The sequence below is a fragment of the Tachyglossus aculeatus genome, chromosome X3, assembly GCF_015852505.1.
Source record: "Tachyglossus aculeatus isolate mTacAcu1 chromosome X3, mTacAcu1.pri, whole genome shotgun sequence".
Lineage (NCBI taxonomy): Eukaryota > Metazoa > Chordata > Mammalia > Monotremata > Tachyglossidae > Tachyglossus > Tachyglossus aculeatus.
In genome coordinates, this window is record NC_052099.1 from 33204685 (window position 1) to 33230404 (window position 25720).

At 47.0% G+C, this 25720-nt stretch overlaps 1 protein-coding gene across 1 annotated transcript in view; it reads left to right on the forward strand.

Moving 5' to 3' along the window:
- The first annotated feature begins 11143 nt into the window (after positions 1 to 11143).
- The window catches only part of COL15A1 (collagen type XV alpha 1 chain), an 81784-nt gene continuing 67207 nt past the window's right edge, over positions 11144 to 25720 (forward strand). Inside the window, exons 1-2 of the mRNA XM_038770329.1 lie at positions 11144 to 11235; positions 11351 to 11433. Of these exons, the coding sequence (XP_038626257.1) occupies positions 11225 to 11235; positions 11351 to 11433 (94 nt within the window). The 5' untranslated portion in view covers positions 11144 to 11224. The remainder of the gene's footprint in view (positions 11236 to 11350; positions 11434 to 25720) is intronic.

The following is a 25720-nucleotide window of genomic DNA, read 5'->3' on the forward strand; positions in this document are numbered from 1 at the left end:
TAAAAGGCAACCCAGAAGGGAGTGGGAGTAGAGGAAATGAGGGGTTAGCCGAGGAAGGTCTCTTGGAAGAGATGTGGTTTTAATAAGGCTTTGAAGGCGGGAGAGTGATTGTCTTTTGGATATGAAGAGGGGGGGAGTTCCAGAACACCCTCTTTATTCACCCCTCCTTAAGCCTCACAACACTTTTGTCCTTATCCGTGGGTGAGAAATGTGCCGGCTGGGTCGGAGTACGAAGTCAGGGAAATAATGTGCCAGCTGGGTCAGAGTAAGAAATCAGGGAAGTAATGTGGGAAGGGGGCAAGGTGAGTGAATACTTTGAAGCTAATGGTAAGGAGTTTCCCTTTGATATGAAGGCAAATGGGCAAATACTGGAGGTTTTCAAAGCGAGGGGAATCATGGACTGAACATTTTTTATAGAGAAATGATCCGGGCAGCAGAGTGAAGTATGGCCTGGAGCGGGGAGAGACGGGAGGCAGGGAAGTCTGCAAGGACCTCCCCCTCCGCATCCCCCCAGCCTTACCTCCTTCCCTTCCCCCGCTCAATAAATACGATTGATTGATTGATTGTATATATGTTTGTACATATTTATTACTCTATTTATTTATTTATTTTACTTGTACATATCTATTCTATTTATTTTATTCTGTTAGTACATTTGGTTTTGTTGTCTGTCTCCCCCTTCTAGACTGTGAGCCCACTGTTGGGTAGGGACTGTCTCTATATGTTGCCGACTTGTACTTCCCAAGCGCTTAGTACAGTGCTCTGCACACAGTAAGCGCTCAATAAATACAATTGATTGGTTCCTCACAGCACCCATATATATATATATATGTTTGTACGGATTTATTACTCTATTTTATTCGTACATATTTATTCTATTTATTTTATTTTGTTAATATGTTTTGTTGTCTGTCTCGCCCTTCTAGACTGTGAGCCCACTGTTCGGTAGGGACCGTCTCTATATGTTGCCAACTTGTACTTCCCAAGTGCTTAGTACAGTGCTCTGCACGCAGTAAGCGCTCAATAAATACGATTGAATGAATGAATGAATCCCCATTTTACAGATGGCCCAGAGAAGTGAAGTGACTTGCCCAAAGTCACACAGCTGACAATTGGCCGAGCCGGGATATGAACCCCTGACCTCCGATTCCAAAGCATACAACATTGCTTTGCACATAGTAAGCGCTTAATAAATGCCATCATTATTATTATTATTACGGCAGCTATTATACTATCAGACCTCTGACTCCAAAGCTCTTGCCACTGAGCCACGCTGATGACTTGCCCGAAGTCACACTGCAGGCTAGTGGCAGAGCCAGGATTAGAACCCAGGTCTCCTGACTTCTGGGCCCATGGTTTTTCCACAGTTCTTCCAACCAAAATGCCGGGTGGTGGGGGGGCTCTGCTGAGACAGATGAGGAGGAGGAAGATGTTTTTAGCAAAGGTTCTACAGCCCGCAGCTTTGATGGAAGTTAAAAAAGGACACGGGCCAGGCCCCGGGGGGTTAACATCTCCTCCATCCAGATGGCCGCCATAGACTTTGCCAGAAACAAGGTCCCCACCCTCCATCCATCCTGGCCGTGGGCGCCCTGGGCTCGATTCCTGGCCCGGCCGCCTCACACTCTTCAAGCTCTCAGGCGGGAAAATTTCTTCTCCTTCTCATCTCATTCATTCAGTCGTATTTACTGAGCGCTTACTGTGCGCAGAGCACTGTACTAAGCGCTTGGGAATTACAAGTTGGCAACATATAAAGATGGTCCCTACCCAACAGTGGGCTCACAGTCGAGAAGAGAGGGCTCACAGTCTAGAAGACTCAGTGGGGTGGCCTCCGTCGAGCCGGCTTCACTTCCTCACGGAGAGGCCTTGGTTTACCTACCCACCCTTCCTGCCTCTTCCCTCACTTTCATCCCGGCCTTTCCATCCAGTCTCCAGATGCCATCGTGGGCTTCCTCTAGCCCTCTTTCCCTGCACGCTGGCTTCGCTGCTCATTTTTGCCTCCTATTTCTCACTCTATGAAGCCCTTGTTTGTGGAAGAAGGAATTCACCCAAATTTCCCTGCGTCTGATAGTATAATAGCTGCTGTAATAATAATAATAATAATAATAATGGCATTTATTAAACGCTTACTACGTGCAAAGCACTGTTCTAAGCACTGGGGAGGTTACAAGGTGATCAGATAGTCCCACTGGGGGCTCACAGTCCTATTTCTCACTCTATGAAGCCCTTGTTTGTGGAAGAAGGAATTCACCCAAATTTCCCTGCATCTGATACTATAATAGCTGCCGTAATAATAATAATGATGGCATTTATTAAGCACTTACTATGTGCAAAGCACTGTTCTAAGTGCTGGGGAGGTTACAAGGCGATCAGATTGTCCCACTGGGGGCTTACAGTCCTATTTCTCACTCTATGAAGCCCTTGTTTGTAGAAGAAGGAATTCACCCAAATTCCCCTGCGTCTGATAGTATAATAGCTGCCGTAATAATAATAATAAGAAGAATAATAATGGCATTTATTAAGCGCTTACTGTGTGCAAAGCACTGGTCTAAGTGCTGGGGAGGTTACAAGGCGATCAGATTGTCCCACTGGGGGCTCACAGTCCTATTTCTCACTCTATAAAGCCCTTGTTTGTAGAAGAAGGAATTCACCCAAATTCCCCTGCATCTGATAGTATAATAGCTGCCGTAATAATAATAATAATAATGATGGCATTTATTAAGTGCTTACTATGTGCAAAGCACTGTTCTACGCGCTGGGGAGGTTACAAGGTGATCAGGTTGTCCCACTGGCGGCTCACAGTCTTAATCCTCATTTTACAGATGAGGTAACTGAGGCCCAGAGAAGTTAAGTGACTTGCCCAAAGTCACTCAGCTGACCATTGGCGGAGCCGGGATTTGAACCCATGACCTCTGACTCCAAAGCCCGGGCTCTTTCCCCTGAGCCAAGCTGCCGTAGGGTCTATATTTTTGGCCGAGTCAAATAGATAGGGGCATCAGTGGGCGGAGTTAGAGTAAGCAGTACCACAAAGTCTGGGTCAGGGAAAGAACCCCTCAATCCATCGTATTTATTGAGCGCTTACTGTGTGCAGAGCACTATACTAAGCTCTTGGGAGAGTACAGTATAACAATGTAACAGACACATTCCCTGCCTCAAGGGAGGCTAATTATCTGCAGCCTTGTCCCAAGCGCTTAGTACAGTGCTCTCGACCCAGCAAGCCCCCAGTAAGTGTAAAGAGCACGAGCTTGGGAATCAGAGGTCATGGGTTTTAATCCCGGCTCTGCCACTTGTTAGCTGTGTGGCTTTGGGCACGTCGCTTAACTTCTCCGTGCCTCAGTTACCTCATCTGGAAAATGGGGATTAAGACTGTGAGCCCCACGTGGGGCAACCCGATTACCTGTATCCCCGCCAGTGCTAAGAACAGTGCTTGACACATAGTAAGTGCATAGCAAATTCCATTAAAAAAAAAAGTGGAGCTGATCGTAGGAGACAACGATGATACAACCCAAATGAAGCTTTTGGGAAAATGAATCTTTGAATGTCAATCAATCGGTGGTATTTATTGGGCCCCTACTGGGGTCAGAGCACGGAAATATGTGATTCAGAATGAACCCTCTGGGCATTGAGGGGTTTCTTGCACCCCTTAAGTGAGTGGTGTTGGCATTTGGTGGCGGAGAAATTAGGACATTGCAGAAAGTGATTGCTGCACACATTCTGAAACATCAAGGCCAAAGGGAAGATTCCAATTTATGTGCTTCAAGCGCCAAGGGCACCGCTTGGCATATACCCCTTTCACCTCCTGCCCTCCTTACTCCGACCGAAATTGCTGAATTGTAAGTTTGCTTGTCCCCCCTCCCTTCTCTCACACTCTCTCTTCCTTTCTGATCTGCCCCAAATGTACCCCGACTCTCATTCTGTCTCTGAAAACTTTAGCTGGAGTTGCGGATTTTGGAATAGAAGTGTCTGTTCGTCTTGGTGGGAACAGCTGACAAGTGGCGGAGCCGGGATTTGAACCCATGACCTCTGACTCCGAAGCCCGGGCTCTTTCCACTGAGCCACGCTGCTTCTCACTGTAGAAAGTGATTGGGAGAGTGCAATATGTTGGACACATTCCCTGCCCACAACGAGCTGACAGTCTAGAGGGGAACACAGACATTAATAGAAATACATAAATGACGGATATTCATTCATTCATTCAACCGTATTTATGGAGCACTTACTGTGTGCAGAGCACTGTACTAAGCGCTTGGGAAGTCCAAGTTGGCAACATATAGAGACGGTCCCTACCCAACAGTGGGCTCACAGTCTTGTACGTAAGTGTTGTGGGGCTGGGAGGGGGCGCGAATAAAGGGAGCAAGTCAAGGCGACGCAGAAGGGAGTGGAAGGAAAGGAAAAGGAGGGCTTAGTCAGGGAAGGCCTCTTGGAGGAGGTGGTCTGGCCCTGCTGGGGTGGCTTGGAGCCTTGGAGAGTTGGTGGCTCTATTTGGGCTACTCTGCTCCTTCCCTGGCTACAGATTTCTGGCTAAGAGAGGGACTTATTTGTTGAGTATTTGGTGGAGTCCAGCAGGCCTGAGGGCTGACCCAAGCCCCCAGTCCTCTTGGCCTTCTTGTCATTGTCATAATCATCACCACCACCATCACCGTCGCTATCATCATCATCACTATTTATTGAACACCTACCCTGTGCGGAGCACTGGTCTAAGGACTTGGGAGAATATTAGAGAGTTAGTTAATAATGATAATAATAATAACGGTATTTGTTAAGCGCTTATTATGTGTCAAGCACTGTTCTAAGTGCTAAACTGTTAAGCGCTAACAAGTGCTAACCGTTCTAAGTTAATGCAAGCGCTATCCTCAAGGAGTTTGAGATAATAATAATAATGATGGTATTTGTTAAGCGCTTACTATGTGCAAAGCCCCTTCCCTTCCCCACAGCACCTGTATATATGTATATATGTTTGTACATATTTATTACTCTATTTATTTATTTATTTATTTTATTTGTACATATCTATTCTATTTTATTTTGTTAGTATGTTTGGTTTTGTTCTCTGTCTCCCCCTTTTAGACTGTGAGCCCACTGTTGGGTAGGGACTGTCTCTATATGTTGCCAATTTGTACTTCCCAAGCGCTTAGTACAGTGCTCTGCACATAGTAAGCACTCAATAAATACGATTGATGATGATGATGATGATGATGATGATGATGGGGGGATGCAAGGTGATCAGGTTGTCCCACGTGGGGCTCACAGTCTTAATCCCCATTTTCCAGATGAGGTCACTGAGGCACAAAGCAGTGAAGTGACTTGCCCAAAGTCACACAGCTGACGATTGGCGGAGCCGGGGATTTGAACCCGTGACCTCTGACTCCAAAGCCCGGGCTCTTTCCACTGAGCCACGCTGCTTCTCTGAGCCACGAGATCTACTGAGGAGACAGTCAGACCCAGATCATATGCATGCAGTGGAGACAAGAAGAAGTTCGGGAGTTGCATGGGAAATTTGAGAAGCAGCGTAATGGAGCACTTATCTGGGAGTCAGAAGGATCTGGGTTCTAATTCCAGCTCCTCCACTTGTCTGCCGAGGAATTCTAGGCAAGTGACTTCACTTCTCTTTGCCTCAGTTACCTCATCTGTAACTCTAATGGGATGAAAATTGTGAGCCCCATGTGGGACGTGGACTGTGTCCAACCTGATTAGCTTGTATCTACCCCAGCGCTTAGTACAGTGCCTGGCACATAGTAAGTGCTTAACGGATACCATTACAAAAAACAAAAGGTAACTGGGGCAGACTGTTTTCCAGGGGTCCTTGCAGCTCCCCCCCAAGAACTTCCCTCATCCCACCTGAGGCATTCCTTGTCCCTGTTTCTCCTTGCACGCCTAGGCAGGTCATTGTCTTCCCGAAATACTTTCCACAGCTCCAATTCAGCCTTCTCTTCCCTCTCCGATGATGATGATGGCATTTATTAATCAATCAATCAATCAATTGTATTTATTGAGCGCTTACTATGTGCAGAGCACTGTACTAAGTGCTTACTATGTGCAAAGCACTGTTTTCTGTGCCCCTTTAGATTGTGAGCCTCCATATAGGGCAGGGACCGTGTCCTATCTGCTTATATCCCGTCTGTCTGAGCGCTTAGCAACGTGCTAGACACATAATAAGCACTTAATAAATACCATAAAAAATTTTTATTACTCTAGACAAGGGGTTTATCTGGTACAATGGACTAAGGACGGGGATTTGGGCATGTGTGGATGTGTATAAGTGTGAGTGTGTGTGGAAGGGAGGGGCGGTGTTATTATTAGCATTATTGTTACATGTGTTGAATGCTTTCTTTGTAAGGGGTCCTGAACTAAGTGCCGGGGACAAGTGCGAGGATAAGAATTCAGACATCCTCCCTGGCTCCCACGGGGTCTACGAGGGGACGCTCTGGAGCTAGACAAACAAGGAAAGAAATGACATGATGAATGAGGCAGAAACAATCCGCCATCCTCAACAACAGCCCAGCACGGCTGCAAGGAACCGTTTCCGGACTCCTCAGTCCTTGCCGGGAGCGCTGATCCCAAGTCCAAAGCCCAGAAGGGATGACCCACCATCCTTGATGGGAAGGAGGCCCCTCTGGTCCCCAAGGACCCACTGCCGAGCAAGGAACCGGGCCCTGGAAGCAAAACGATGGGTCACGGGATTGCTTCCCAAATTCTGAGGCCCGTGGCGGGTCATCCTTTGGAGACGATGCTGCCTGACCTCCAGCTGTCCAGATCTGGCCCAGCCTCATCCCCCAGGAAATGGCTCAACGCCTCCGCTCCCTCCTCCTCCTCTCCCCAACTGCAGACCGCAAATTTTCCTTGAAAGCGCCAGAGAAACCCTGCCCTTGCTGATTCCATGTTTGTCAGCGCTTAGTACAGTGCCTGGCATTCATTCATTCATTCAATCGTATTTATTGAGCGCTTTCGGTGCGCAGAGCACTGTCCTACGCACTTGGGAAAATACAGTACAGTAAGAAACGTGACATTCCCTGCTCTCAATGAGTTTACAGTCTGGAGGTAGGGAGACAGACATTGATACAAATAAATAAAATGACAGTTATGCATGATAATAATAAAAACGATGGCATTTATTAAGTGCTTACTATGTGCAAAGCACTGTTCTAAGCGCTGGGGAGGTTACAAGGTGATCAGGTTGTCCCGTGGGGGGCTCACAGTCTTCATTCCCATTTTACAGATGAGGTAACTGAGGCTCAGAGAATAATAATAATAATAATGGTGTTTGTTATGCGCTTACTATGTGCAAATCACTGTTCTAAGCGCTGGGGGGGGGGGGTTACAAGGTGATCAAGATGTCCCACGTGGGGCTCACAGTCTTCATCCCCATTTTACAGATGAGGTAACTGAGGCTCAGAGAATAATAATAATAATAATGGCATTTGTTAAGCACTTACTATGTGCCAAGCACTGTTCTAAGCCCTGGGGAGGTTACAAGGTGATCAGGTTGTCCCATGGGGGGCTCACTGTCTTCATTCCCATTTTACAGATGAGGTAACTGAGGCTCAGAGAATAATAATAATAATAATAATAATGGCATTTGTTAAGTGCTTACTATGTGCAAAGCACTGTTCTAAGCGCTGGGGGGTTTACAAGGTGATCAAGATGTCCCACGTGGGGCTCACAGTCTTCATCCCCATTTTACAGATGAGGTAACTGAGGCTCAGAGAATAATAATAATAATAATGGCATTTGTTAAGCACTTACTATGTGCAAAGCACTGTTCTAAGCGCTGGGGGGGGGTTACAAGGTGAACAAGATGTCCCACGTGGGGCTCACAGTCTTCATCCCCATTTTACAGATGAGGTAACTGAGGCTCCAAGAAGCTAAGTGACCTGCCCAAGGTCACACAGCAGACATGTGGCGGAGCCGGGATTCGAACCCATGACCTCTGACTCCAAAGCCCGGGCTCTTTCCACTGAGCCACGCTGCTTCTCAGTATACAAGTGCTGTGGGGCTGGGAAGGCGGGGAGAGCAAAGGGAGCAAGTCAGGGTGATGCGGAAGAGAGTGGGAGATGAGAAAAAGTGGGGCTTAGTCTAGGAAGGCCTCTTGGAGGAGATGTGCCTTAATAGTGCCTTCATGGAACATAGTAAGCACTTCTTAACAAATACCACAGTTATTAATATTATTATTATCCCAACCCCTGGTCCAGGTGGGTCCCCAAGAAATAAGACCCTCCTGGGACCACTCATTTCACATGCAGCAGTGAATACTCCCCCTGACGTCTCCTAGACTGTGAGCCCGCTGTTGGGTAGGGACCGTCTCTATATGTTCATTCATTCATTCATTCATTCAATCGTATTTATTGAGTGCTTACTGTGTACAGAGCACTGGACTAAGCGCTTGGGAAGTACAATTTGGCAACATATAGAGATGGTCCCCCTACCCAACAGCGGGCTCACAGTCTAGAAGGGGGAGATGGAGAACAAAACAAAACATATTAACAGGATAAAATAAATAGAATAAATATGTCCAAGTAAAATAGAGTAATAAATCAGTACAAACATATATACAGGTGCTGTGGGGAAGGGAAGGAGGTAAGGTGGGGGGGACGGAGAGGGAGGAGGGGGCTCAGTCTGGGAAGGCCTCCTGGAGGAGGTGCCAACTTGTACTTCCCAAGTGCTTAGTTCAGTGATCTGCACACAGTAAGCGCTCAATAAATACGATTGAATGAATGAATGAATGAATGAATGAATGTCCACAAGCATCTCTATCTCCGGACACCGGGGCCGTGCTGTGATGAGAAAGGCCCAGTTCTGCCACAGCCTCCCTGGGATGTTAGAAGGCACGATGCCGACACATGCTGTGGATCAGGGAAGACTCAAACGGAAGCCAGGCCCTGACCCCACTGGGAAAACCTCCCAGCCGCCGGCAGCCCCCCATCCCTGGAGGCAGATCGCTGCAGTGTGCCAAACTGTGAGGGCCTTTATTTTTTCTTTAATGGTTTTTGTTAAATGCTTACTTTGTGCCAAGCACATTACTAAATCCTGGGGTAGATAAACTAGTCAGGCCGGACACAGTCCCTGTCCCACCTGGGGACAGTTGAGGTAAATGAGGCACAGAGAAGGCACTAAGGTCACCCAGAGCGTAAGTGAGAAGCAGCTTGGCCTTGTGGCTAGAGCATGGGCCTAGGAGGAAGAAGGACCTGAGTGCTAATCCCAGCTCTGCCACTTGCCTGCTGTGTGGCCTTGGGCAAATCACTTCACTTCTCTGTGCTTCAGTTGCCTCATCCAACCCGATTGGCTTGTATCCACCCCGGCACTTAATCCAATACCTGGCACGTAGTGAACGCTTAACCAATATCATTGAAAGAAACCACACTCACACGCCAAAAGGAGTAGAAAAGAAAAACCGGAGATTAATCTGGTCCTCCCGGCCTGGTGCCTCTGACCCACCCTGACCAGCCAGCATCAGCAGCTGGGTCTGATCATCCTAAACAGGCCAGCTCAGCAGCTGCTTCGGAAGACAATTCCCATGTTTCAGAAGAAGCAGCGGCCACCCCTGGATCCCGGACAGACCGTGCTATCCAGGCACGGTGCTGAGTGCCGGGATTGGAAGACCCTTGGGTCTTCTTGTTCCACAGAGCAATGCGTTCCCCTCCTACTGAGCCTGACGGAAATTATCATGGGACGTTGTTTTAATTTGGGGGGTTAATCTCCAGAAACCTAACTTCTGAGCGATCGTGGCTTCCCCATCCCGCAACTCCCAGTTAGTGGAGGCTTTTTTGCAGCTTCCCCAAAATAAAGCTGGTTCGGCACCACCAACGAAGTCCTGATCCCTCCACGTGGGAACCCAAGAGGGCGAGGGTGAAGCTCCAGTGACTTGGTCTAATTCCTCCAGGAAATACATCCCATTCCATCTCCACCTTCTGCCTTCCCTCCCTCCCACGCAACCATCAGGGGCTTCTCTCTCTGCCCCCAGCATCCTGGGATCAGAGACTTTTTTAAGGAAATGGATGTATACATTCCCGATTCATTTGCAGATCCTTCCATCCTTAAAAGATACATCAAGGGGGGGTAAGTCAGTAGCGAGACTTAAAGAGAGAAGTTAATCTGTCACCCTGACTTCTTCCCTTCATTCATCCTCCCTCCCAGCCCCACAGCACATATGTGTATATCTGTTATTTATTTATGTATCTTAATGTCTGTTTCCCCTCTAGACTGTCAGCTCACTGAGGGCAGGAAGTGTCTCTTTGTTGTATTGTACTCTCTAAAACGCTTAGTACAGTGCTTTGCAAACGGTAAAAATGAATGAATGGTGGAATTCTCCTAAAGTTTAGGAGCACAGCCTAGTGGAAAGAACGTGGGTCCGGGTCAGAGGACCTGGGTTCTAATCCTGGCTCCGGCACTTGCCTGCTCTGTCACATCGGACAAGTCACTTAACTGCTGTGTGCCTCGGTTTCCCCAACTGTAAAACAGAACTTCCATGCCCGTCCTCCCTCCCCCTTAGACTGTGAGCCGCATGTGGGACAGGGACCGTGTCCTACCCGATTACCCTTTATCTATCCCAGTGCTCAGTACAGTGCTTGGCACCTACCTCAATGTCATTATTAGGAATAAACTGTAGGTAAATAATGAGACAAGGTTAGGGGAAGATTTCTTTTTCCTAGAGCTGACTTGTCCGAGGATGTGGACATTTCTCCCCCCCTCTAGGACCTGCGGCTGATCTGGAGCTCGGTTTCCAGACTCTGCTAGAGGTTTGCGCCGAGCTCGGAGCCAATAGCCAAACTGGGAACGGTGGCATTCCAAACAGGGGTACTTAATGCTGGCTACGTGTTGGAAATCGTGGTTCCCAGGCCAAGGGAGGAAAACTGGCCGTTGGAGTCGAGGGTGTGGGGAGCGACCCCCTCCCCTCAAACCTCGTTTTTCTGCCCTGGGCCCGGGCTGAAGGTGGACCGGGGGTGCGAGGAGACGGGGTGTCAAAACGGGTTTCCATCCATCAAGTTGGGGAGAAGGTTAAGGAGGCTTGGGCGGGGTGGATGGGGGTTGACAGGAAAGGCTATAGAAGGAATCGGATTTCAGAGCTGGAGCTCTGCTGGCAATGACTCACTGGAGTTTGAGAAGCTGCCTTTGTTTCATTTAGGTCTGGACACACAGCGGCCCCGTCCTGAGCAGCTTCTTCTCTTCTGAAGTGAAGACTCCTACTGTCTGGGGGCTCCCCGGCCCCCAGGGTTAGCACAACCTGAAGAAGATGTCCCCCTGGTAAGGCCTCTGAGTGTCCTCCTCCTCCTCTTCATCCTCCTCTCTGCGGCCTCTCAGCCAGGACGGTCGGGCTCACCCTATTTTCTTTTCCTTTCCCTCCACAAATGTGTTTCAGCCCCAGCTGGCCATCCCGGAGTTCACTCCTCCTGCTCTTCGGTTCCCTGCTGCCCGCCGTCTCCCCCGCCGGGGCCTCGGAAGGTAAGAGACATTCCCACCCAAACTTTTCCAACCACGCCAGATGGGGACACGGTTATCCACTGAGTCTGGCAAGCATCTTCCCAAGTATGGACCGGCGATCCCGGCTCGGAATATCCATGCTGGCGACACTACCCATTCCACCTGCACGATTCCCGCCGAGCTCCAATCGTGCCCTGCGTGTGAAAGTTGGAGGAAAAGCAGAACTCCGTGCTTCCAGCCTCCTGGATCCCTCTTCCCATTTCTCATCTGCTTCTTCCCCTGTTTCCCTCTCCTAGATTTTCCCCCCGCTTCTCCCGGTTTGAACAGTCAGCCACACCCTGTCTCACCCATTCATTTATGTTCATTCCATAGGACGGTTTCCTTTTTCTCCTTCTGATTTTTACTCGGGGTCAATGTATTTTGTGCATTGTCCTTGGGTGTATGTACGGAAAGGTTTATGGATATTTAGGAACAGATGAGGGTACGTGGGAGTATATTCATGTGTGTGTGTTTTAGGATGTCTTGTAAGTTTGTGAGCAAGCCTGCTTGTGTAGGGGGGCATTGATTTTTAGACTGTGAGCCCACTGTTGGGTAGGGACTGTCTCTCTATGTTGCCAATTTGTACTTCCCAAGCACTTAGTACAGTGCTCTGCACATAGTAAGCGCTCAATCAATACGATTGATGATGATGATGATTGATGCGTTCTATGGGAGAGTGTTTGTGAGGGTCCCTTGTGGGTGTGTTTCGGGTGCATAGGTTTGTGTGGGCACATTGATGTGTGTTATTTGAGTGTGTGTGGAAGAGCTTTTTTAGGGTGTGTGGGTGTACAGATTTAGCTGGTTGGGATGTGTGACAATGATGATGATGATGATGATGGCATTTATTAAGCTCTTACTATGTGCAAAGCACTGTTCTAAGCGCTGAGCACTGTTCTAAGCGCTGAGAGGATTAGAGAAGCAGTGGCTCAGTGAAAAGAGCACGAGCTTTGGAGTCAGAGGTCGTGGGTTCAAATCCCAGCTCCACCAATTGTCAGCTCTGTGACTTTGGGCAAGTCACTTCTCTGTGCCTCGGTTCCCTCATCTGTAAAATGGGGATTAAAACTGTGAGCCCCCATGGGACAACCTGATCACCTTATAGAGAAGTAGCGTGGCCCGGTGGCAAGAGCGTGGGCTTTGGAGTCAGAGGTCATGGGTTCGAATCCCGGATCCGCCACTTGTCAGCTGGGTGACTTTGGGCAAGTCACTTCACTTCTCTGGGCCTCAGTTCCATCATCTGGAAAATGGGGATGAAGACTGTGAGCCCCCCCGTGGGACAACCTGATCACCTTGTAACCTCCCCAGCGCTTAGAACAGTGCTTTGCACATAGTAAGCGCTTAATAAATGCTATCATTATTATTATTATTGGATGGGAGCAGGTCGATGGGCAACTGAAGAGGCCAAAGTGCAGACAGGGTGGACAGCAGAAAGGGTATGGAGGCAGAGGGTATAGAGAAGCAGCATGGCCTAGTGGTTAGAGCACAGGCCTGGGTGTCAGAAGGACCTGGATTCTAATCCTGGCTCTGCTACTTGTCTGCTGTGTGATCTCGGGCAAGTCATTTCCCAAGCAGCGTGGCTCAGTGGAAAGAGCCCGGGCTTTGGAGTCAGAGGTCATGGGTTCCAATCCCGGCACCGCCAATTGTCAGCTGTGTGCCTTTGGGCAAGTCACTTAACTTCTCTGTGCCTCAGTTCCCTCATCCATAAAATGGGGATGAAGACTGTGAGCCCCACGTGGGACAACCTGATCACCTTGTAACCTCCCCAGCACTTAGAACAGTGCTTTGCTCATAGTAAGCGCTTAATAAATGCCATTATTATTATTATTATTACTTCACTTCTGGGCCTCAGATCCCTCATCTGTAAACTGGGGATTAAGACCGTGAGCCCCATGTGGGACAGGGACCGTTTCCAACCCGATTAGCTTATATCGAGCCCAGCGCTTAGTACAGTGCCTGGCACATTATAAGTGCTTAACAGATGCCACAGTTATTATTATTACGGTGAAGCCAAGCCTCCGGTGATGTGATATAGTGTCGCATAGTTGAGATGCAGTCAGAGCAGCGGAAGACAGACCAACCTGTACAGTGCTCTGCACACAGTAAGCACTCAATAAATACAATTGAATGAGGGACTGTCTCTATATGTTGCCAATTTGTACTTCCCAAGCGCTTAGTACAGTGCTCTGCACATAGTAAGCGCTCAATAAATACGATTGATGATGATGATGATGATGATGATGAACCTGACAGACCACCTTTTAGACTGTGAGCCCACTGTTGGGTAGGGACTGTCTCTATATGTTGCCAATTTGTACTTCCCAAGCGCTTAGTACAGTGCTCTGCACATAGTAAGCGCTCAATTAATACGATTGATGATGATGATGATGATGATGATCAGCCATGGGGTGACTGGCTTGGGTCAAGGGTTTGGGAGATAGTGATATAAAGAGGAAGAGATTGCCAACCACGCCGGGCCCTCAGAACAGCAAATCCACAGCCCAGGGTGGGGGCGAACATCACACACACATTGTAGAGGGGGTTGTCGGTCACACCTCAGTGTTGTCAGCCACACACCCACACAGCACAAGGTCTTTTTGAGCCAGAATCAGTGTGTGTTTATATGTCTTAGATGTGTGTGCACACGTACGTGTGTCTGAAAGAGCGTATTTGTGCACTTACGAGTATGTGGTGTGTGAATCAATGTGGGTGTGTCAGCCTGTATATGTTCCTTTACGAATGAGTGTGTGCGGGGTGCACAAATCCTTGTGATGGTATGAACCTGCGTCCGTAAGAGATTCTATGTACTTATAATAATAATAATGGTATTTGTTAAGCGCTTACTATGTGCTTACTAAGCGCTGGGGAGGTTACAAGGTGATCCGGTTGTCAATCAGTCAATCAATCAATTGTATTTATTGAGCACTTACTGTGTGCAGAGCACTGTACTAAGCGCTTGGGAAGTCCAAGTTGGCAACATATAGAGACAGTCCCTACCCAACAGTGGGCTCACAGTCTAGAAGGGGGAGACTTATGACCGTTTCTGTATGTTTGTGGTAGAGGAGGGTGGGTGTCGAGGGTGTGTCTCTGGGCTACGGGTGTGTGTTTGTGCAGGTGTGTGGTTTATGAGCGTGTGTGCTTGCTTTCAGGCGGGTGGGCCGGGCTCAGGGCTGGCTTCAGACCCTTGGTGGCCCTGGGAGGGTCAGATTGAATTGGCTGACCCTCCCGTCCATCTTGTTAGAGACGCCTGTTGTCGGGAGTCCATTTCCAGGCCCCGCCTAGTCTCTCTAACTGGAAGCAAGGAAAGGTAGGGACCGTCTCTATATGTTGCCAACTTGTACTTCCCAAGCGCTTAGCACAGTGCCCTGCACTCAGTAAGCGCCCAGTGAATACGGCTGAATGAATGAATGAAAGGAGAGTGGGTTTCCACCATGGGAATTGGTGTCAAGGTCCAGGGAGCGACGGATACAGTCCCCCACAGGGCAGGATAGGGTCCCATTTGTCCATGAGAGCAACAGGATGACCGTCCTCTGTACTTCCCGGTTGCTTAGTACAGTGCTCTGCACAAAGTAAGTGCTCAATAAATATGATTGAATGAACGGATAGAGCACGGGCCAGGGAATCTGAAGAAAGGGGTTCTAATCCCAGCTCAACCACTAATCTGCTGTGTAACCTTGGGAAAACCACTTCACTTCTCTGGGCCTCAGTTACCTCATCTGCAAAAAAAAAATGGGGATTGAGATGGTGAGCCTCACATGGAACAGGGGCTGTGTCCGACCTGATTTTCTTGTATACACCCCAAAGCTTAGAACAGTGCCTGGCACATAGTAAGCGCTTAACAAATACCACAATTAATATTATTATAGGAGGACTGGATCCAGACCCCAAGTTCCGGGGGGTCACTAAAGGCAAGACTCTTCAGCTCGTTCGTATCTGGGTTTTCAGAGAGAGTCTTTCTCAGGGTGGCAGGTCGGGGAGAAGCCTTGCTTTGAGAAGGAGGGATGTTGCTTCTGGAGCCTTAATAATAATAATAATAATGATAATAATAATAATGGCATTTGTTAAGTGCTTACTATGTGCGAAGCACTGTTCTAAGCACTGGGGGGGAATACAAGGTGATCAGGTTGTCCCACGTGGGGCTCACAGTCTTAATCCCCATTTTACAGATGAGGGAACTGAGGCTCAGAGAAGTTAAGTGACTTGCCCAAGGTCACACAGCAGACATGTGGCGGAGCCAGGATTAGAACCCATGACCTCCGACTCCCAAGTCCGGGCTCTGTCCATTGAGCCACGCTGCTTCCCGGAAGTGTCAGAAGTGGGATACTCAAGCAGCCTCCAGGCTGCTGAACTCTTCTCGTTAGAGGCAGTGTGGCCTAGTGGAAGAGCCTGGGCCTGGGAATCAGAGGACCTGGGTTCTAATCCCATTTCCACCACTTGCCCACTGTGTGACCTTGGGCAAACACTTCCTCTTCTCCATGCCCCAGTTTCTTCATCTATAAAATGGGGATTAAATACCTACTCTCACTCCCACTTAGATGGTGAGCCCCATGCCAACTTCGCTATGTTGAATTCTTTCAACAGGTGAAGCAGCATGGCTCGGTGGAAAGAGCCTGGGCTTTGGAGTCAGAGGTCATGGGTTCAAATCCTGGCTCCGCCACTTGTCAGCTGTGTGACTTTGGGCAAGTCACTTAACTTCTCTGTTCCTCAGTTCCCTCATCTGGAAAATGGGGATTAAGACTGTGAGCCCCCAAGTAGGACAATCTGATCACCTTGTAACCTCCCTAGTGCTTACAACAGTGCTTTGCATGTAGTAAGCGCTTAATAAATGTCATTATTATTATTATTGTTCATTCAATCATATTTATTGAGTGCTTACTGTGTGCAAAGCGCTGTACTAAGTACTCGGGAGAGTACAATATAACAATAAACCGATGCATTCCCTGCCCACAATGAGCCAACAGTGCTCAATAAATACGATCGATTGATTGATTTATTGATGTGGGTCAGGGATCGTGTCCTGTCTGATTATTTTGCATCTATCCTAACCCTTAACTTGGCACATAGTAAGTGCAGAAAATATAGATATATAAAAAAACAACAAACATTCCTCTGAGGCACTGGTGGAATGCTAAAGTGGGGTGCCGATTTCCCCAGGATGAGAATGCCAGAAGAAATTAAAACCCACAGGAGCTGTCCCTGCCCCTCAGCCCCAAAATTCCCCTCTTAGGGGAAACCATTTCTTGTGTGAGGGGTCCAATTAGGACTTGCCATTTCCTGGCAGATATTCTTATTTGCAGGGAACTTTGTCCTTCCTCTTGCCCATGGTGTCCCCCCGTAAAGAGACTAGATGCCCCTGGGATCCTCTCCTTGGATTGGGAAGGAGAAACAGAGTGGCAGAGAAGGGAGGCAGAGATGATCAGATGCTGGCTGGGAACAGCTGGAATCCATCCAGCTTTCGATGGAGTGGGTAGGGCTTGTGTCTTTTTATTTTTGTACAGTAATAATAATTAGTGATGGCATTTATTAAGCGCTTACTATGTGCTTACTGTTCTAAGCGCTGGGGAGGTTACAAGGTGATCAGGTTGTCCCACGGAGGGCTCACACACAGTAAGCGCTCAATTAATACGATTGAATGAATGAATGAATGAGAGCACAATATACAATATAACAGACACATTCCCTGCCCACAGTGAGCTTTCAGTCCAGAGGGAGGGCGATCTTAATCCCCATTTTACAGACGAGGGAACTGAGGCCCAGAGAAGTGAAGTGACTTGCCCGAAGTCACACAGCTGACAGTTGGCAGAGCCGGGATTTGAACCCACGACCTCCGACTCCAAAGCCCGGGCTCTTTCCAGGGAGCCACGCTGCTTCCCCAAGCGTGTACTCTCCCAAGCGCTTAGTACAGTGCTCTGCACACAGTAAGGGCTCAATAGATATGACTGAATGAATGACTGGACATAGGAAGCACTTAACAAATACCACAGTTATTATTGTTATTGTTAGTACAGTGCCTGGCCCATAGTAAGCGTTTAATAAATGTCATAATCATTATTAATTATTATTAAAAGCTGCTGTGGCCTACACCACATCTCCCCCTAGTGGAGTGACCTAGTCAAGGTGCCTCATTCATTCCTTCAATCGTATTTATTGAGCGCTTACTGTGTGCAGAGCACTGTACTAAACGCTTGGAAAGTACAATTCGGCAACAGAGACAATCCCTACCCAACAACGGGCTCCCAGCCTCCTTATGGGCCTAACCCTCTCCCATGGAGGGACTGGGGAACTTCTTTTATTGTTGCGTTTTTGGTTATAATAATAATTCATTCATTCATTCAGTCGTATTTATTGAGCGCTTACTGTGTGCAGAGCACCATACTAAGCACTTGGGAAGTACAAGTTGGCAACATATAGAGACGGTCCCTACCCGACAGTGGGCTCACAGTCCAGAATTCATTCGGTTGTATTTATTGAGTGCTTACTGTGTGCAGAGCACCGCACTAAGAGCTTGGCTGAGTACAATACAACAATAAACAGATACATTCCCTGCCTGCAGTGAGCTTACAGTCTGGAGGGGCGGGGGAGACAGACATTAATAGAAATAAGTAAGTTAAAAATATGTACATAGTGCTGTGAGGATGTGAGGGTGGGGGAGAAAAAAGGGAGCGAGTCAGGGTGACACAGAAGGGAGAGGGAGAAGAGGAAAGAGGGGTGCGCTTAGTCTGGGAAGGCCTCTTGGAGGAGATGGGCCTTCAATAAGGCTATGAAACAGAGTGGGGGTGACACTGTCAGTGTTCATAGGCATTTCCCTGAGCCCACTGTTGGGTAGGGACTGTCTCTATATGTTACCAACTTGTACTTCCCAAGCACTTAGTACACAGTAAGCACACAGTAAGCGCTCAATAAATACAATTGATTGATTGATTGATTGATTGATTTCCCCCACTAAACTAGCCAGCCTAGTTTAAACCCAAAGGCTCTGGCCCGGAATGTGCTGTAGCTTTGTGCTCGAGTTAGGTCTCTCATCATTAGAGGCTACCCTGGTGGGGAGGAACTTTAGTGACATTTCGGAACAGCTTTGAATTAGAAAGCTAACAAGCCTGCTTATGTCCTGTTGCCCTGCTTCTTGACCTGAGTAAAAGACGATTATTCAATCTATGTCGACATCGACCATAGGTTGCAGCGGTACAAATCAAGCATGTAGGCTTGTTCAGCCCAAGTGGAACTAAATTAATGACCTAGAACACGGAATTAAAGAGTGATTGTAAGCTCCTCCTCTAGAATGTAAAATCCCTGTGGGCAGGGAACGTCTACCATCTCTGTTGTAGTGTACTCTTCTAAGTGCTTAGCATGGTGTTCTGCACACGGTAAGTGCTCAGTAATTATCACTGACTGATTGATTTCAATAAAGTTAGTAGACCTCTCCTCCGTGCCCCGCTTTTGGTCTAGGACACTCTCCCTCTGCATGTCCTGCAAACTATTCCTCTCCCCGACTTCAAGGCCTTATTGAAGGCACATCTCCTCTAAAAGGCCTTCTCTAACTAAACCTTCTTTTCCTTTTCTTCCACTCCCTTCTTCATCCCCCTGACTTGCTCCCTTTATTCATTCCCCCTCCGGGCCCCATAGCACTTACGTACATATCCGTAATTTATTTATTTATATTCATGTCTCTCCCTCCCTCTGGACTGAAAGCTCACTGTGGGCAGGGAATGTGTCTGTTATATTGTACTCTCATTCATTCAATCGTATTTATTGAGCGCTTACTGTGTGCAGAGCACTGGACTAAGCGCTTGGCAAGTTGGCAACGTATAGAGACAGTCCCTACCCAACAACGGGCTCACAGTCTAGAAGGGGGAGACAGACAACAAAACAAACCATGTGAACAGGTGTCAAGTCATCAGAATAAAGAGAAATGAAGCTAGATGCACATCATTAACAAAATAAATAGAGTAGTAAATATGTACAAGTAAAATAAGTAGAGTAATAAATCTGTACAAAGCACAGTGCAGTGATCTGCACACAGTAAGTGCTCAATAAATAAGATTGATTGATTGATTGATCGATAGACGCGCTCCCTCCCCGCAATGTAAGGGAGGAAAGACAAGCACAGACTCAACCACAAACAAAGCATCAGAAATAACAGACTGGCACCTTAAGATTTATATCTCCTACTTCACCCTCCCTCCATGCCAGGCCACAGCAATATGCTCAGGAAATAGCATGAATGTTGGCTCCAGAGCTCACTCCTGTGCTGTTCCTGAGCTCCTGTGCAATGCCCGCCAGTTTGGGGTGTTTAGAGCCTAGCAGTGGCTGGCATTTTGTGCCCAGAAAAAAATCCAACTTCTCTTTCGCTCCTTCTGCCTGAAATGCCGTCTTAGTCACTATCCCAAAATTCTTTCTCCTCACACATTTTTTCCATGTGACACAAAGCCTAATTTTATTTCAGATTTTAGTGTCTAGAAGGGTGGTTCCCCTTCCTGCCACTTTTCCCCTGTTGTACCAGGATTCGGGCTGCCAGTCTGAGAAACGGAGTTATTTTTGTGCGTTGGATGTTTCCAGCTAAGGGATGAGGAGCTAATGGCTAATGAGACTTTCCCTCTGTTTCTCCGTTTAGAGCTGCTTGAAAGTGCTCTTCAAAGGGAAAAGTCAGAGATCATTCTCAGCAACAGTTATGTCCAGGACGATGAAGCCGTCTCAGTGGTTTAATTTGTTTAAATCTTTTCTCTCTACGGAAGTGTCTCTTGAGGCCAGAATTTGACTTAGAAATTTGGGAGAGTACAGTACAGCAAACTGGACCATGACAACAGTCAGGGGAGAAGCATTCATGTGCTAACTGACACAGGGCTGATGGGGTTCATAGGGAGAACTCAGAATAAGGTTTATTCATTCATTCAATTCAATCATATTTATTGATTTATGATGCCAACTTCCTGTTTCAGTGGGAGCATCTTCACTTGACCCTGGTTGTGAGCCTTTATTCATTCAATTCCATCGTGTTTATTAAGCGCTTGATGTGTGCATAGCTCTGTTTTGAGTGCTTGGCAATGTACCAAGCTTTCAATGGGAGCTGACTGCCTAGGGTCTTCTATACTGGGCACTGAGAAAAATCATGAGCAAATTTATACTTAGGATCATGTACCTTCATTCATTTAATCGTATTTATTGAGCACCTACTGTGTGCAGAACACTGAACTAAGTTCTTGGAAAGTACAATTCAGGAATAAAGAGAGACCATCCCTGCCCACACCAGGCTTACAGTCTAGGTAAAGCTAAAGGGCCTCAAAGACAGAAGTTTGTTGCTGTCCCTGGGCATTCGAGCATTTCATACTCAGGCCAAATCCTATGAAGTTTCTGCCAGTAGCTGTATTGTTTGTTAATGGGAGAGTGGTGTGATAGCTGTCTACTGTAAACACCGCCTCAGAAACAGCTCAGAGAAATAAATATTTGTCCCTTCCTTCATTCACCACATGCAGAGTGGCCCTGCAAGACCAGGTGAGCGGCGCTCCCACACACGGAAAGAAAAATAATAATAAATTGTTGTATTTGTTAAGCGCTTACTATGTGCCAGGCACCGTACTAAGTGCTGGGGTGGATACAAGCAAATCGGGTCCCTGGTCTATATGGGGTTCACATTCTCAAACCCTGTTTTACAGATGAGGGAATTGAGGCCCAGAGAAGTGACGTGACTTGCCCAAGGTCACACAGCAGACAAATGGCAGAGTCAGTATTAGAACTCATGACCTTAGGGACCATCTCAATATGTTGCCAACTTGTACTTCCCAAGCGCTTAGTACAGTGCTCTGCACACAGTAAGCGCTCAATAAATATGATTGAATGAATGACCTTCGGACCCCCAGGCCTGTGCTCTATCCACTAAGACATGCTGCATCCACTGTCACACCCCGTGAGACCTCAGGTCTCCCAGTGATGCTCTTAGTGCAGTGCTTAGTTCAGTGCTCTGCACACAGTAAGCACTCAATAAATACGATTAAATGAAGGCTCTGAGTTTCCAGGACTCCACCGAGGGAGCTGCCTGACCCCAGCATGGTCCTCTGAATCTCCTCTGGTCAGGGTCGGCCACAAAGCGGACCCTCGCGGTGGACGTTCACCACATTTGTCCCGTCTGATCCCTGCTCGTGATCCAGACGAGTATTTGGACTTTGTCAAATTGCTCTTTGGCGAAATTAAACAAGAGGCGGCGCATTTCCAAACACGATCTCAGGGCCCAAACAGCTGCGCAAGCTGTTACTGTATGGTCTATCCTGATTTTGTGGCTGTTAGGATGCATTCAGAATTCAGGACAGAGGCCATTTACTATCACACAATTGATTAGGCTAATCTGCATAAATAATCAGAGTATTTGGTTACATCTGTGAAACAGATTTGCTTTTCATGACTGATTAATATTGAGCTCTTGCTAGACTTAGATAATAGTCCCACAAACAATGCACTGTGTGTCTGCTGAACTAATGGTACTCTGAATTTATATAACACTCGATTTCTCTAAAGTGCTTTCCCATTGGCGATGTCATTGTCTCTTCCGAACATTCCTGTGAGATTAGGAGAGGAAGGTTTCGCCTTCATTTCCCAGCTAGAGAAACTGAGGCACAGAGTGGGTAAAATGGGAATACTGTTTGCTGTCCAAACAATCCATTTCCCCCACTGGAGCTCCCTTTACTCTAATTCAGAACAGTAAACCCACTGCCCATGGGTAGGCATCTGCCAACTCTAGTGTATTGTTTTCTCCTAAGTGCTTATTACGGTGCTCTGTCTCCAGCAAAGTGCTCAATAAGTGCTCATCGATTGATCTAAATTCCTTCCAGATATTAGAAACCGGAGGAAGAATAGAGGGTTCAGGACATTAATAGCTAAGCTCATTGCCTCAATCAATCAAGCAATCAGTGGTATTTATTGAGCACTCAATAAATAAATATTGAGGGGAGCACTGCTTTGGAGAGCACTTAGTATATTGCTGTTGAACTGAAGGATGAAATAAACAACCCTCAGAGGAGCAGAATGAATCATTTTTCATGTCTAATTCCATCTACTCTGTGTCTTTAATGATCTACCTCCGGTCCGGGCTTCACTGGTGGTAGTCAGTCAGTCAGTCATATTTATTCAGTGCTTACTATATGCAGAGCACTGTACTGAGCTCTTGGGAGAGTACAATGTCACAATAAACAGACACATCCCCTGCCTTCATGAGTTTATGGTCCAGTGGGGAAACAGGATGGTTCCAAGAATGTCATTCATTCATTCAATCAATCATATTTATTGAGCACTTATTTTGTGCAGAGCACTGAACTAAGCACTTGGGAGAGCACAATATAATGATAAACAGACACATTCCCTGCCCACAGTGAGCTTACGGTCAAGAGTCCCAGGTGGGGAGAATTTTAAGCTCATTATGGGCAGACTAATTATCTTGTATTGTACTCTCCCAACAACTTGGAACAGTGCTCTGCACATAGTAAGTGATTAATAGATACGACTGATTGATTGATTGATTGAGAGGGGTGTTCAGGAAAGGGATTCTTCTGATCGGAGAGCACAAATTCCTTGCAATGGCAGGCTGTTGAATGTCATTCATTCATTCAATCAGTCATATTTATTGAGCACTTATTTTGTGCAGAGCACTGAACTAAGCACTTGGGAGAGCACAATATAATGATAAACAGACACATTCCCTGCCCACAATGAGCTTACGGTCAAGAGTCCCAGGTGGAGAGAATTTTAAGCTCATTTATGGGCAGACTAATTCTCTTGTATGGTACTCTCCCAACAATTTAGAACAGTGCTTTGCACATAGTAAGTGATTAATAAATACGACATTGATTGATTGAGAGGGGTGTTCGGGAAAGGGACTCTTCTGATCGGAGAGCACAAATTCCTTGCAATGGCAGGCTGTTGAATGTCATTCATTCATTCAATCAATCATATTTATTGAGCACTTATTTTGTGCAGAGCACTGAACTAAGCACTTGGGAGAGCACAATATAATGATAAACAGACACATTCCCTGCCCACAATGAGCTTACGGTCAAGAGTCCCAGGTGGAGAGAATTTTAAGCTCATTATGGGCAGACTAATTCTCTTATATTGTACTCTCCCAACAACTTAGAACAGTGCTCTGCACATAGTAAGTGATTAATAGATACGACTGATTGATTGATTGAGAGGGGTGTTCGGGAAAGGGACTCTTCTGATCGGAGAGCACAAATTCCTTGCAATTGCAGGCTGTTGAAACTGGTGGGAATTTTGTTTAAACAGGTTAAATCTAGAAGAACCATTTGATGACCCCACGGTAATCCTCAAGGGATACACCTTTTCAAGAGCTTGCCCATCCTCCATTTTCCAGAAGGCTTCAACCGTGGTTGCCTCTGCTAAATGCTTCCAGACACGGGTTTTGAAACTCTTCTGGTGCCATGACTCACTTGAGCTGATGCCATTCTTCAGACTTCAAATGAATCTTCTCAGATTCAAAGAGACTTTGTTCCCAAATAGGGAAGGAAATTCCATAAAGTTTAAAGTAGGCATTCAAAAGTCAAGGATTTGCCCGGGTTTCATTACTTTTCTCGGCTCTTTCTTTGTGTTTTTTTTTCGTGGTATGTGTTAAGTGTTTGCTTTATGCCAGGCACTTTACTAAGTGCTGGGGTAGATACAAGCTAATCGAGTTGGACACAGTCCATGTCCCATATGGGACTCACAGTCTTAATCCCCATTTTACAGATGAGGGAACTGAGGCACAGAGAAGTGACTTGCCCAAGGTTACACAACAGGAAAGTGATGGAGCTGGGAATAAAACCCAAGTCCTCTGATTCTCAGACCCGTGCTTTAGCCATGAGGCCATATTGCTTCCCTGGTTGCCTTGGAACTTTTTCTGGATTGGCTTTGGATAATAATAATTATTATGGCATTTGTTAAGCGCTTACAATGTACCAGCCACTGTACTAAGCGCTGGGGTGGGTACGAGCAAATCAGATTGGATACAATCCCTGTCCCATGTGGGGCTCACAGTCTCAATCCCCATTTTGCGGATGAGGTAGCTGAGGCACAGAGAAGTGAAGCGACTTGCCCAAGGTCACACAGCAGACGTGTGGCGGAGCCGGGATTATTCATTCAGTCTTATTTATTGAGTGCTTACTGTGTGCAGAGCACTGTACTAAGCGCTTGAGAAGTACAAGTCGACAACATATAGGGACGGTCCCTACCCAATAACGGGCTCAAAGTCTAGAAGGGGGAGACAGACAACAAAACAAAACACGGAGGCAGGTGTCAAAATAGGACAAATAAAATTAAAGCTATATGACCTTCTGATTCCCAGGCCTGTGCTCTATCCACTATGCCATGCTTGCTTCTCTTTCGCACATCGGGATGCTGCAGGAATCACAACATTTATACGTATTTATTCTATTTATTTTATTTTGTTAATATGTTTTGTCTTGTTCTCTGTCTCCGTCTTCTAGACTGTGAGCCCGCTGTTGGATAGGGACCGTCTCTATGTGTTGACAACTTGGACTTCCCAAGCGCTTAGTCCAGTGCTCTGCACACAGTAAGCGCTCAATAAATACGATTGAATGAATGAATGAATATGAATGAGGGCCTTGGTGACCTTTTCTGATCTTTACCCACCTCCTGCTGCCTCTGCTGAACTCCTTTCCCAAGGCCCCCCACCTTGTTCCAAAAAGCAAGGATGTTGGGGTTCTCACGGGCGGTCCCCCTTTTAGACTGTGAGCCCACTGTTGGGTAGGGACTGTCTCTATGTGTTGCCAATTTGTACTTCCCAAGCGCTTAGTACAGTGCTCTGCACATAGTATGCGCTCAATAAATATGATTGATGATGATGATGGTCCAGCATTCGGAAGGTTGTGCTGGACGAGCCAAGCTAACTCTGATGCAGTTGGAGAAGGAGGGATCCCCCTAGTACCCAACTTGGGGGTGGTCACCCTTCTGTGTGCACCCCAGGACCCTCACTGTAAGAACTCTGCTCTTCTAACCATGACTCCATAGAGTATTCAGAGGCTTGGGCAAATGCTGGATTTCGGAGGCGAGTGGGAAAAACCAAAGACCCAAGATCAACTGGTAATAATAATAATAATAATGGCATTTGTTAAGTGCTTTCTACGTGCGAAGCAATCAATCAATCAATCGTATTTATTGAGCGCTTACTGTGTGCAGAGCACTGTACTAAGTGCTTGGGAAGTACAAGCTGGCAACATATAGAGACAGTCCCTACCCAACAGTGGGCTCACAGTCTAGAAGGGGGAGACAGAGAACA